At 46.7% G+C, this 13,959-nt stretch overlaps 1 protein-coding gene across 4 annotated transcripts in view; it reads left to right on the forward strand.

Moving 5' to 3' along the window:
* AFF2 (AF4/FMR2 family member 2) overlaps positions 1 to 13,959 on the forward strand; it is a 495,614-nt gene that overhangs the window by 289,937 nt on the left and 191,718 nt on the right. For all 4 annotated transcript variants that reach the window (XM_032620526.1, XM_032620528.1, XM_032620527.1 and 1 more), the window contains exon 4: positions 11,392 to 11,436. In XM_032620526.1, coding sequence (XP_032476417.1) covers positions 11,392 to 11,436 — 45 coding nt within the window. The remainder of the gene's footprint in view (positions 1 to 11,391; positions 11,437 to 13,959) is intronic.

Raw genomic sequence — 13,959 nt, forward strand, 5'->3', positions numbered from 1 at the left:
GGAAATACCCCAACACATTGATCCCAGTCAGGAGTAAGTGTGGTTATTTCACTGGATGTATTTTATTTGTATCAGTAAGGTGTTGTCATTGTACCTGGAATTATAAGCACCTGCCAGGTGTCTGTTTATCTTGCTTACTTTCACGGCTAAGAAATAATCAGTCCCAGGTTTTCACGTGGATGTGAGACAAGCTAGGATCGTTGGTGTCCTGCATGTGCTGTTCGTGTTAATTGGCGTAAACTGTTTGACTCCATAAACCATGGGACACCATGTATCATTCCCTCTCTGGTCTTCAATGTATGAGGCAGTGGGCTCGAGATGCTCCACAGCGCGGGCCCACACGTAATGTCACAGACCCTTTCTTTATGACACGGTGTCAAGGGTCTGTGTTTGCAGAGTGATTTTCTGGAAAAGTGCCATGCCCTTCTACGAGCCAAGTGTTTCAGAGTGTTCCATAAATGCTGGGCAGAAGGGCTCTTAGGGCCATCTCTCAAGCTAACTGGAGATACTAAGTAAGGCCCAGGGGAAGTTTAAGAAACAGGAACTTCTTGTGTTTGTTCTATTGATTTTTCTGCCAACAAAAAAGTGTAACAAATTGTGCCGTTTTCAGATAAAAGCATCAGGAATAAACTCCAATTTTAGAGAGTGATTTCCTGGGCACACACGCAGGTGCATTTGGGGGAGGGCTGGATGAAGCAGGAGATAGGTAACCATACCAGGTCGGTAAGGGCCAGGGTCGTGAAGCATTATTTACAATCGAACAAAGTGGTAATTTTGCCAACTCTCCATTCTCAAATATGGCATCCTCTTCATGGTAATCAACCTATTACTCTGGCACGGTTTCCTTATCAGGAAACCAGTCTGTGATTGTGACCTGAAAATGAAGGTTGTCTTTCAACTCATTTGAATTGCAAACAGGAGAGACAACCTATAGCTACTGTGGCATATTTTTTGAGCAATACCAGGCACCTACATTGACCTCCTATTTACATTCCTTTGAGAAGAAAAAAAAATCACATAAAAGCTACCAAGAAACACATTTCACAGCAGGCAAATTAATTGGTTTTACAGTATTTGAATGGAGGGTTTGTCAAATAAAACATGCCGTGACAGTTAACAGTGTCATTTAGAGCCAGAAAATTATTGGCTTATTTGTTATTGGATAAAGGGAAGGCAAACATTTTGTATTAGGAAGTTTTAATGTGTTTAAAGTCCTCATTAGGGATTAATGGACATGCTTCCTTAGCATAGCGCCTCATTAATTTGAGGCTAAACAGTTACTTCTGTGTTTCAATCTCAGTGTTGTTTCTTAACATTTTTTTTTTACTTCTCTTTAATTAGATCTTGCAGTTGAGTTTGGTCTCTACACCATTGGAGGTGTAGAATTAATTAATGAGATTTATAAATCTAATGGAAGGGAGTTATTCTTAGCTATCATTTCATTTTAGTGAGCAGTTAAACCACATGTAAGTGGGTGCAGATCTGAGAGATTCCAGAAGCCTAGAAAAAATGTGAACTTCCCTGAATATATTTAGTAGTGTCTCTTGGCATTAATAGATAAAAGTGTTTTAATTAGAGTTATAAATAATAGGGGAGCTGGCGAGGATTCACTTCCCGTGCACAGGGCTTGTTCTTTCAGATCATCGCTGTCAGAGAAGAGCAGTTGTAGGTCTCTCTCTGTGGCATCGCGGTGTCAACCACTGGCAATTAAGACAATCCTAAGTGCAGGATTTAGAGAGTCAAGAAGGCGCCAAGTTCGTTAGAGGTTAGTCTGAAAGAGGAGACACTTTCTATCAAGTGTATTCTGTTGTCACCTTTTTATTGAGGACATGTATGGGTACAATTTGTAAAGTCTATTCCACTGGCGTTGCTTTAAGGAAAATGTAGCTATAGAGCAAAATCAAACTGAAATCCGGGTTTCTTGCTTTAAAGCAGACATTTAAATCATTAGCTATGTATTTAGAAGAAGACGGAAGGAGTTTCTTTAGGGTGAGGGATTGCGAATGTCAAGGGAAGACCTTTCCTTTCTGAAAGATTTTCAGAAAATAGGAGCCAAAGATACATATTTAAAAGGTTCTTTTCTAAATGGGGTTACAGCATGTAATGTAAGACCCCATAACATGCCTGTGGTAGTGTCTTCAGAAGCTACCAGAAAAATCTGAACTCCCACTTCATTTTTCCCCCCTGGTGAGGAAGTCTTGTATCTCTAGAAACCATAAATGCTTAGAAGAAGTTGTCAATCCAAGACGTATTATAAAAGATAATCGTACTTTAAAATGTCTCCTGCTAACATAGTAAATGTGTAAAAGTTTTCTTAAGGACAAAATAGTTAAGTGATTAAAAACAGCTCTTCTTTAAACAATTTGGAAACTCCTTCCAATGCTCTGTAGGAATGATCTCTCTCATGAGGATATGGGTTAATGGAGTTCTCTACTTCCCGAGGGACAAAGTTGAATTCATTTAGCCCCCAGAGAGGCGTTCCTCAGGCCCCGCGCTCCACTTCATCCGGGCTTGTGGGTCATGTGAGATTCACCACTGTGGGATCCCAGCAGATCATTGCTTGTGATCCTGGGCGCTCTGCTTGTTCCATTCAGAATGAAGTCCCTTATAGATTAGAGCAGTTGGAGAACTGTGAGCTGTGGTTAATTAGCAAATCAGTGTGGGAAAGTGCAGTAGCTAATAGTGGGGAGCAGAGTGCCACCTCCTTCTAAATCGCCAGAGGCTACTTGGCCTCCAATTGTCTCCTTTCCCCTACCTCCTCCTTCCTTCATCTCCGTACTGTGGGCATAGACAGCATCTCCTTCAGTGTTTCACACGATAGCTCCCTCTTTCTCGCTCTTCAATATTGCCAGAGAGTTCTATTATACTTTCCTAGCCTACCCCTCTTCCTGTTCTCCAACAGAACCTTTTCCACCTTTCCTTTCTCCGCATGTTTCCAATAACCAGCCCCGTTCTCCACTGCTGACCTTGCCACATACTTCATAGAGAAAAATAGATACAATCAGACAAGTACCCTCTCATCTTCTCGTCTTTAATTTCTCCAACCCAATTGCTTATGTACCTAAGGCACTCTGCCTTCCCTGCCGTTACAATGGAAGAACTGTCCAGAAGGGTCCACGCTCCTCTTTCAGGCCAGCCCCTCCAGTTGTGTCCTAATCTGTTCGCTCCTTCTCAAGGACTTTGCTTTTACAATCATCCATTTTTTTCTTTTGCGATACGTTTCTTCCCCTCTCCACTGAGTTATACCCATTGGTATATGAATATGCCTTAGTACCATCCCTCTTAAAATACAAAGAAAAACCTTGACCCCACATCCTATCACCCCATCTCTCTGCTCCCTGTCACAGCGGGAATTGTTTATTCCCTCCTGCATCCGCCCCTCCCGCTCTCTCCTCAGCACACTCCGGTGAGGTGAGGTTCACATCCACGGCATGCCACTGAAATGGCTCTGTCCAAGGTGGCCGACGGCCCAGATGGCCTAGGATCGGCCGAACCCAGCCGATTCTGCATCCTTATCTTACGGAATGGCTGCTTTCTCCTTGAAACACTTTCTTCTCTGGCTTTCTGGGACATCATGCTTGCCTGATTTTCCTCCTGTCCCCCTAGCCACTCCTAAGGATTCAGGGGTGGCTTTGGAATACATGATGTGTGATACATCATATGCCATGCTATCTGGAATGTGGACTCGTCACAAAAGAAACTGTAAATGGTCTTTTGATGCAGTTTCATCTTCGGATGACTAAGGTGTGAAATTAGTTTTATAGCTGAGGCCTATAGTACGTGTCTGCTACATGTTGTATATGAGTTGCCTACTTCCTCATGTTTTTTTTCTATTGAAGTCTAGTTGATTTACAATGTTGCGTTAATTTCTGCTGTACAGCAAAGTGATTCGGTCATACGTATCAATACATTCTTTCTTAATATATATTCTTTTCCATTATGGTTTATCATAGGATATTGAATACAGTTCTCCATGAAATAACTCTTTTCCTCACGTTTGTATTAGTTAGTACAGAAATCAGTTTGCGTTTCCCATGCATTTAAAAACCATCAGCAGAAGAAGAGGAAATGTACCCGGGATCTGACAATTAGCATCAGTGAGAAAATGGTCCATGTGTAGGAGGTAGAGAATTGAAGTTGAGATGTGGATACTACATATGGACCTGCACACAGGATAGCCATTAATGTTAATGGGAGTGCAGTAGGTAGGGATTTCGTGGAATGAAGACTTTAATCTTAAATGGTCCTTGGTTTCCGTGCTAGGACTTGGATGGGACAGAAGTGGGTATCCCGCGGGCCCTGAGGAGTCGTACGCATGCCTAGGAATTTCAGAAGGCAGGGACCGTGGCTGGAAGGTCTCTGGGTTGTAGGGCAGACACGGAGAGCGGACAGAAGGCTGGGAAGAGCACAGGCAGGAAGGGGCAAGCAAGTTGGGTCGGAGTCTGGGAGGCCGGCAAAGAGAAGGAGGAGGATGCAGCTTGAGTGAAAGCAGCGGGATTAAGGCATCTGGGCGAGAAGCCTGGAGAATGTGGGAGGAGGGGCTCCATCCCTGGGGAGCCTTGCCGGCAGCGAAGGCACAGCTCGGGTGACCAGAGGCAGGGCGTCCTGGGGGAATGTGGGTCAGGCAGCCAGCCTTTTCCAGAAGGGCTCTTGGTTTCTTAGGGTAATCTTTCTAGATGTGTACCTTACTTTTCTTTAAGACTTTCACCCCCCACCCCCACCCCCGTTTATAGCTCACTCTTCTATAGAAACTAGTTATTAGACCAAATAAATGAACAGTGAGCTAATGGCTATTCAGAGCCCACTGAATTAAGTACTCTTCACTTCAAATTCCATCTGCCGTTAGGTCCTCTCCACTGATGATGGGCCTTTCTGCATATGCATTCCGCCGTTGCCCATACCTAATGTAATCAGCGGAGAGCTGTCCCCATAATGAAGCACATCGCCCACCCTTCCCCTTCAGCCCCCCTTCGCTCTCTGTTGTCTTACCCCCTCAAGTCCCATCTCCAGCCTCCTTTGTCACCTTCAGTGAGAGCTACCAGATGGAGCCGCAGCCTGAGACTCCTTATGCACTGGGCCGCTGAATAGGATTTCATAATTAGCGACATTCACAAGATGTCATGGGGGCCAATTTCCAAGGCGACTGAACTATGTACTCAGTGGTTCCAAGGTTCAGGGTGCTGACAACTTTCCAAGAGCCTTAGAGGGAACTTCGAATAAAAGGTGCCGATGGAGACTTCGGATGCACCCACTGCCAGGCTAAGGTACTTTTATACGACTCACTTCATCTCAACCTCATGACAGTCCTCGAAGTGGAATTTTATTCCCCTTGTATAGATAGAGAAACAGAGGCTCAGAGAAGTTCAGGTGTCTTGCCCAAGTCCACAAAGCAAGTTAAGTATCAGAGCTGGGATTAAAATCCAAGTCTCTCCAGCTTCAAAGCCCATGCTCTTTCCCCTACCCCTTTATGCCCCCGGAAAAGCACAGTAAATTATCTCACTGATTTGCTCAAATAAATAAAATGTGATCGCTGAGTCTTCTTCCTTTTTAGTTTTAGTTCCACGTAAGGTTCTAGACACAGGGTCACTTTCTGTACTTAGCTTAAAATGGCAAGTGGTATATTCCTTTGATCTTCATGCTCTACTTTTAAAAAATTTATTTATTTTATTTATTTATTTTTGGCTGTGTTGCGTCTCCGTTGCTGCGCACAGGCTTCCTCTAGTTGCAGCGAGCGGGGACTGTCATGCTCTACTTTTTATTGCTTCTTTTCTTAGAGCGAATGGTGAATATTAGCTTGTTTTACATGGGGTATTTTGACCATGTGACACCCTTAAAAATTAGCCGGAAGCAGTATTTTAAATACCAACTCCTTGGACACCCAGGACTTTTGCTGTATTAAAACGAAATGGGAAGATGAGCTGGTTGGCTGTACCATGTGACTGTTGTGAAACGTTCTTTGTTTTGATTAAAGTTATATCACCTGAGGATTTCTGTCTGCGGTTTATGTGAACTGTTCCCGTTTAACCGTAGACTCGTGAATACAAACTAGAATAGGGACAGGTTAAGATGAGGCAGGAAGCAAGAGACAGAAAGATCTTAACCTGAACTGGGTTCGTCCTTTTCCAAGTTGGAAAACGGGGACTCCCTGGATGGGGAGGGGAAATAAAGGGATCTCAAAGTGAGTGCGAATGGGAACTTCAGAGGCTGCTGCTCCTTGTTTGGACAAATGACCGATGATGGGGATTAAACATTTTAAGAAGCCGGAAAACTCATTTGCTACTAGAATATCATAACCTGAGTTTTCATTTCGTTAGTGATGCCGTGTCAGGGGATCTCTGTGTTGTCGGTCAGTCGTGGGGATGAATGGGGCAATTTGCTAATGAAAATACAAATGGAATTAGTTTGGAAGCTGCCGGCGGTGTCGGTCGTGGATCTTGTTTAACTGGGCCGGTAGCATGGATTTTGGTGTTAGTGATGTGTCACTCAGTGTCACTTGCGCTTGTTAGGAGAATCCAAGCGTTCACTGGCAATTAAACTTGCAGTTTGTGAATTTTACTGGGCGAAGTCTTTGTCAAGGTGAAACATGCCTAGAATAGTGGACTTAGATGGCCAGGTTTTGTGGGAAAACTTCAGGGTGATTTTAGAAAAAAAAAAATGACCTCCTTTCCCTCGCAATCACTTAATAAAAACGTACTCAGAGACACGCATCCCGCTCTACTGGGTTAACCGTGTGATGACCATGGTTCTTTTAATGTTTTACATGAATCTTCGTGTTTTCTATCAGTGTCTCTCAATGCCACAATCAGGGTATTTTTGATATCTTGTATTACCCTAATCGCCAAGAAGTACGCTCCAAACTGATTAATTCCAGAATGATTAAAACACCCTATGCAATTCATTTATTGTTCCTGCAGTTAATTGAATACTTGATGATTTAAAGGTACCCTGATCATTTCCTAAGATATGTCTTTATCACCAGGCAGATGATCTGCGCGTGGTCCCCGTGTGGCTACATGGGGTGGCAGCCTGCACCGGCACACGCCGAGAGGATAGGCACTTGGGAGGGCTCTCAGTCAACTCAGCACCTGCCCGATGGGCGCCTGCCTTCCCTGGCCCTTAGAGGACCCCGTCCGTGCCCAGCCCGAGAGGGTAGTCTGGGGCCAGGAGTGAGAGCACAGCCTCCCCGGGCGGCGTGCAGCTCGCTTTCTGCTCCCGGAGGAGGGGGCGGAGAGGGGGATGCACGAGATCGCCGGCTCTGAGTGGCTAACTTGCGCTTTGTGGACTCTCTGAATACTCAAGAGTGCATTGAAAGGGAGGCGAAGGTGGCTCCGGAATTAAGCGGCAGCTTGGCAACTCGTCAGGCGGCAGTTCTAATCCCAGTGTCACCACTAGTTCTCCTCCTGTCTCCTGTCGCACCTGTCCGAGTGACTCCTCCACAGTTCCTGCGAGAGGACGGGGCTGTGAGAGACAGACTGACAGACAGACAGACAGACAGAGCAACCAGGCAGCGGGGGCTGAGCCCCAGCCTGAGCCCGGCTTCTGTCCAGAGCGCAGTGTGAGTGACCTGGGTGCCGTTCCTCAGGGGGCTCTGAGCCTGAAGTGGCCTCAGGTGGCCCCGGCACTGCTCGGCCATGTCAAATCCTTGGCCTCTCCCCCCCTTATGGGGCGAGGACTGCGATGGGGACCTCGGCGGCTGGGACCTCCTGTCGGACATGGCTCTGTCCGTGAACCCGGTAGGTACCCCTGACACCCAAGTCAGACCTCCTGTTCCGTATTGTCTGTTTCCCCTGTAAATGTTTGTCTCCCCCAATTTGCGTGGAGTCTCGAAGGCAGAAATTATGTTGTCTTTGGTGTCTTTAAATCCTCCCCTTGGCACCGTCCTGAGCACAGTGTGAGCTCAGTCAGGATTTGTTGTCTAAAGAAGTAAATGGGAGAACTGATGAATAGGCGGACGGGCGAATGAATGCGATCCTATTACCCTTGTCACCACCTTACAATGTATGTCCCAGTGGGTCTCAATTGTTTGTTTTCCCGTCCCATCTAGACATTTAACTCCGAGAGAAAGAGGCCAAGTCTGACGGCTCTTTGTGTCACCGACCCCCCTCGCCCAGCACTGTTCTAGGCACAGAGGAGATGCTCGCTGGCTAATTCAAAAGCACTTGCAGGGGGGGAAAAAACCACTTGCGGCTCAAATGAGTTGTCTTGCGGTGAAAAGAGCAGCAGAGCAGGACTAGATGACTTTGCGGGACTGGTGACTCCATGTCAATGCTGGATTCCAGTATTTTCTAAAAAAGAAAAAGAAAATCTGAACGCTCGGTATGGATGCATATTTATTTGACTGTCCGTGTCGGCAGAGTTCTTCCCCAGAGTCCACAACTCTTTCTATTTTGACAGCATTTCCCCATAAGGAAACGGATATTTATAATACCAGGTGTAGACATGATATTTGCGGTTGGCAAGAGTGAGTCAGATCTTACCTTGTGCAGACGAGAAGACTGGGCTTCGTAATAAAGCAGTGAGGAGACCAGCAGGGCAGGGGCTAAAAACCCAACGCACCGTGAGGGGCTTTGCGGGTTACAAAGCGCGTTCACATACCTTATTTCATTTGCTGCTCGCAGAAACCCTTGTGAGCTTTGAAAGGAGCAGGTATTACTCTTATCGTCCTTTTATTTTACTCGATTTTATTTTATAGTTGGGCAAACTGGAACTCAGAGGGGTAAGGTCGTGAAGTCCTGTGCCCAAGGGGTAGGATCAGCCTCCCACCCAACTCTTGAGACTCGCAGGCAGATGTCCTCGCTGTGTCTGCATGTGACTGATACTTTTTTCCCACTTTTATTTCAAAATTAACATTTGTGTGTTTGTGTGGCAAAGGGAAAGCAAAGACCTTTTCATGAGCGTTGGCAGCCCAACAGATACAATGGGACAACCACACTGAAGATTTAAGTCTTGGCTGTAATCATTTTGACCTTTGTGTTTGGGGAAGGTATATGTTAGAAGTTCAACAACTGTCTTGGAAAATACGGTTGCTAGAGCCTTGAGCAATGGAATGAGATATTTTTAAAAATTTATTTATTTAGTTAGTTTTGGCTGCATTGGGTCTTTGTTGGCACACGCGGGCTTTCTCTAGTTGCAGCGAGCGGGGGCTGCTCTTCATTGCGGTGGCTTCTCTTGTTGCAGAGCACGGGCTCTAGGCACGCAGGCTTCAGTAGTTGTGGCACAGGGGCTCAGTCGTTGGGGCTCGCGGGGTTAGTTGCTCCGTGGCACGTGGGATCCTCCCGGACCAGGGCTCGAAGCCGTGTCCCCTGCATTGGCAGGCGGATTCTTAACCACTGCGCCACCAGGGAAGTCCTTGGAATGAGATTTTATTTGCCGTTAAGAATAATCTGTTGAGTTCTGTGATCCTGTAATATGTTAGACCAGCCTCTCCTAGTGTATATTCTGCAAACACCCATTCTACGGAATGGCGATCATTGTTAATTGGGGAAAAAAAACACACACGTGAAAGGTAAAAACCCAACAATCAGTAGTCAAGAAGGTTGGGAACATGCTGCTTTAAACCAATTACATAGGTGTCTCAGAGCCTCTAAGTTGCATCATGGGTTGCCAAGAGGGGGATGCATGGCAGCATTTCCCATACTTTTTTGGACACGGAACCTTTCATTTTGCAGGACTGGTGTCCATGGGATGTTCTGCTTTATAGTACTTACCACGGTAACAGTCGTCCATTACCTATGTGATTCTTCACACCCACCTTCTTCCTGAGTCTACAAACTCCACGAGGGAGGAAACTGTGTCTCCTTCTGCTTCTTTCCGTTGTGTCTTTGCCGACCACAAGCCTGGTGGCACAGTCCCTGGCCCTCAAAGAATATTTGTTGAATGAATGAATGAATGAATGAATGATCTCTGCTAGACCAAACCACGTGTGGTTCCCTATCGGGAGCCTGTATTTAAGGTTCTTTACCATGTCTGCCCAGGCAATTTGTCAGCCTTTCCTTCTACAGTTCTTTCCGCTCAGTATTCGTGTTCTTGGAAGGGTGACTGTATAATTTGTCGTCCGAATCAGGACATTTTTGAGGGTGAAAAGGGACACTGTCAGTAATGACAGCAGAATAACATGTGTACACTGGAACCACACTGGGTTATAACCCAGGCTGGATGGCCCCCTCATTATTGTTGACTCTCTAATTCCCCACTAGGGATTTTATGCTGCTTCGAGCAGGGACTTTTCCGTGGAGTAGATAGTCAAGGTAGTCAGTAAATATTGGTTGAAATTAATGTATGTACAGTAGTGACTGTTATGCTCATTTAAGATTTACTGATGATTGTAGCATGTATTTTTTTAAGATCGAGGGAAACTGGGGCCATATTCTCTTCCCCATTTCCTCAAATACAGTTGTGTTTATACCTTAATCTATCAGAGTAACTAGGGGATTAGGACTTAGTTGCCCTTGCGAGAGGCCTGGAACCTACGGCCTCTGTGGCAGTACTCTCTTTACAGGACTGGCCTTTTACCTCCCAAGGCAGTGAGTGAAAGAGACCAAATGGTCTCCCTACTGGAACTGGAGGGAAGTGGAGGTGATCAAATTGCCTTCGTGGAGAAGGTGTGAAGGTGTGAAGGAGAGAGTTCGGAAGGTTTGGGGGATGCCCGTACCTGCACAGGTGCCATCACACCTGGTGGACCTTCCTCCAGCTGGTGGTCCCACCCTCAGGCCCCTCATCAAGCACAGCTTTAGAGCTGGTGTTTCACTTTGGCATTTGGTTTCTTGCTCTCACTGACTCTGGAGCTCCTGAAGGAGAGGGCATGTGCCAGGTGCGGAGTCAGTACTCGGTACAGCTCTGCTAGTCGCTTGAATTCTGATTGATTAGGAAGGTGTCACACTGAGGAGAAAAGCTCAGGGCGTTCACTTTGTGAGATTCTCTCTGTAGGCATCTGATTGGACTCCTGAGTTAAAAGGGGACTTCAATTAATCACACAAGTGGTTCATATAGGCGTCCTCTTTTACAAATCTGTGATTATGAATAACATGGTAAAATATGTCAGTGGGTGGAAGAGGCCTCAAAGATCAGGAAGGCGAGCTCCTTCTTTGGATGGATAAGCAAAGTGAAGCTCGGGGGACAGGGGAGGGTGGCTCCGTGTCCCAGAGCAAACCAGTGACAGAGCCAGGCCCTCTCTGCATCTTGTACTGTGGTCTTACTGCTTCCGTAAAAGAAAACAAAATTGGCCATTTGCAGATACTTACTGCTTTGTATTTCGTAGGGGGAAAACCCCAGATGTATAGCTATATTTACTTCCTTTACAATTTTTCCTACAGGGTAAAATATTATACAACATGCTTTTCTGAGAATAACTAGATTATGGTTAATTTTCTTTTTTTGTTTATTTTGTTTTAGGTGAGCCTTCCCAGTGACCCAAGCTGTGTTGAAGAAATCTTGCGGGTGAGTTTAAACCTTTATCTCTCTGCCTTTTAATGATGAAGCAGTCAACCTGCTTAAGCTGTTTAAAGTCATTCCTCTTCTGTTTCCGGGAGTGTCTCATTTCTTAACCTCGTCTTCTTGCTCTCTAATCAAGCCAGTCTCCTGATCTCACCAAGCTTCTGTCGCCTTCTCGCATCCTTCTGAGTCTTTTCAGGGCTGAACAGAGACTCACCACCTCCTTTAGGAAACGTTTCCTGTTCAAGCCTCCTACCCGCGATCTTTGCCTTTCTGTTCTCTGGGATCTCAGGTCAGCCTCATTGCTGCCTCCTGCTACGCTGCTGACGGGACATGGTCATGGAGATTGTGGCCTACAACGAGGGGATGAGAAGTGGCAGGGTGGAGGGGAGGAGGTGAGGAGAGACTTGAGAATGATGGCAAGTTGTGGGAGATGGTACTCCTGGGGGTGAACTGGTACATGAGAATGGCATGGAGACAGCGCAGAGCTGCAAAAGGTGGCAATGACCTCTCCCAAAGTACACGATTAAACCAAGAGGAGAAACCAAAGCCAAGGCAGAGAAATGTATCTCCCGTGTCTGCCTGTTGGCACCCTAAGGCGTTGCGGTATATGAAGAACAGGAATCGTGGGAGTGAGTTCTCTCTCCACCATTTGTCACTTCTGCAATTTGGACAGATAACTTCATCTTTCTGAATCTCCCTTCCTTGTCTGTAAAAGAGGACAATAATGCCTGTCCTAATTCCCTCGTGAGCTGCCGAGAGGTATCTAAATGCTATTTACTATGAGAAACGATCAGTGTGGCCGGGAGAAAAACACGCTGGCTTTCCACTGGGGAAAGAAATCCATCTCTGTGCCAGGGGAAATTCTTCATCCCCTTTCCTCGCCTCCCCAAGTCACCTCAGCTCCCCCGACACTCTCCCTGGTAAGTGTTGGAAGCACACCCTGTGAGGATGCAGCCAAAGGAATAGAAAGGAGTAGAAACCTGTTTACCATGGAGCTGACCGCGCACCTCATCTCCCCCACTGTGGGTATTTGTGCACCTTTTTCAGCCCAAGAACGCTGTTACTGACTGTTGAAGAGGGGAGTCCGATCACTCTGATCAGAGATGAGACGATCTGAGTTAGGGGAGTACTGGTTACTTTGGTAAGAGTCCAGGAACCGCTCCATCATCTCTCCCTGGGATCCAAGGGCCGGGGGTGGAGGTGGGGTGGGGAGTGCGGGCGGCCGCCATGAAATCCACAGCGTGACGCACCAGATATGCCAAATACTGTGAGGGTCTTGGCCACCTGCCTTTTAAAGAAAGGCGATGCTGAAAGAAACCTCTTCCTCTAGTCCCTACAGTAGTCTGGCTTTTTCAAATGAAGTCAGTGGTCTTTTCTGAACCCCAGAGGAATGCCAGACCCGTTTCAGAATCACCACCTCATTTGTGACAGTTGGAATTCTCCACTTCAGAGCAGCCTGGCCCTGGAGCCTAGGTGGCCCACACAGTGACCGAGCGAGGGGAGCCGGCTGGACACCTGGCAGAGGCTGGCGACTCCAGGCTGCTGGAGAAGCCACTTAGAGAAACAACAGAATGTCACTTAAACACGGAAAGAAAAGAAGTAGTTACCTTAATAAGCTCATAAAAGGTAGCTCCCTTTGAGAAAGTAACAAAAGTCTTTCTGTTGTTCTTGAAAGAGAATCTAGGGGAATGGGCTTTTTTTTTTTTTTTTTCTTTCGAAGGGCTGTACATTGTATAGAATTCTGGGGCTTTTGTTTTGTTTCGTTTTCTCGACAATACCGTTAATGAGTGGGCTTTCCTTTATTGAAAAGCGACATGTTTCCGTCTCCATGCTTGGAATTTTATAGACCACAGTACATGGCTCTACAGAGTGCTTGCTGGACCTTTTTTTTACGGCACGTTCACGTTCCTGTTTGTTTGAGGGCCTCGGAGCCCTGCAGACGATCCCACAGTAAGTCTGTTGGTCACCTTGCTCCCAATCTGCCTCCTTCTTGAAGGGGCCGGAGGGGGGGAGATACCTTTCCTCTTTCTCTCCTCCTCTCTCTGACCCCCTCGGTGCTTTTCCAACTAAGCCAAGTCCAGAGCAAGGTCATCTTCTCTCCGTCACTGAAGGGGGCTCTGCAGAGGAAGGTGCTCTGGCCCAGGGGTGGGAAAAGCTGGCCGCCGGTTGGTCCTGACGTTGCATCACTTCCTAGCTGTGTGGCTTTTCAATTTCCTCGTCTGGAGAACAGGGGGTCATTCTGCACCCTTACATCCCTCTCCTCTGCCGTGAACGAGTCTGTAATGTGTACATACCGCTGGCACGTGTAACGGGGAGAGAGCTCCGTCTGTCGGCTCGCCCAACTTTCCCACCTCCCCGAGTCCCCCTTTTTTCCCTCTACAGCCCAGCAGGCAAAGCCACTTCATCGCACATTGGTACAGATGAAGTAGGACACGACTGGCCTCTCCCCGCTCTCAGCCCCTCAGTCGCCAGGCGGTGGAAGTACTTTGGCCTAACGCATTGGATTTGGGCCCCCTTTTCAAAACG

Source organism: Phocoena sinus, chromosome X, assembly GCF_008692025.1.
Source record: "Phocoena sinus isolate mPhoSin1 chromosome X, mPhoSin1.pri, whole genome shotgun sequence".
Taxonomy (NCBI): domain Eukaryota; kingdom Metazoa; phylum Chordata; class Mammalia; order Artiodactyla; family Phocoenidae; genus Phocoena; species Phocoena sinus.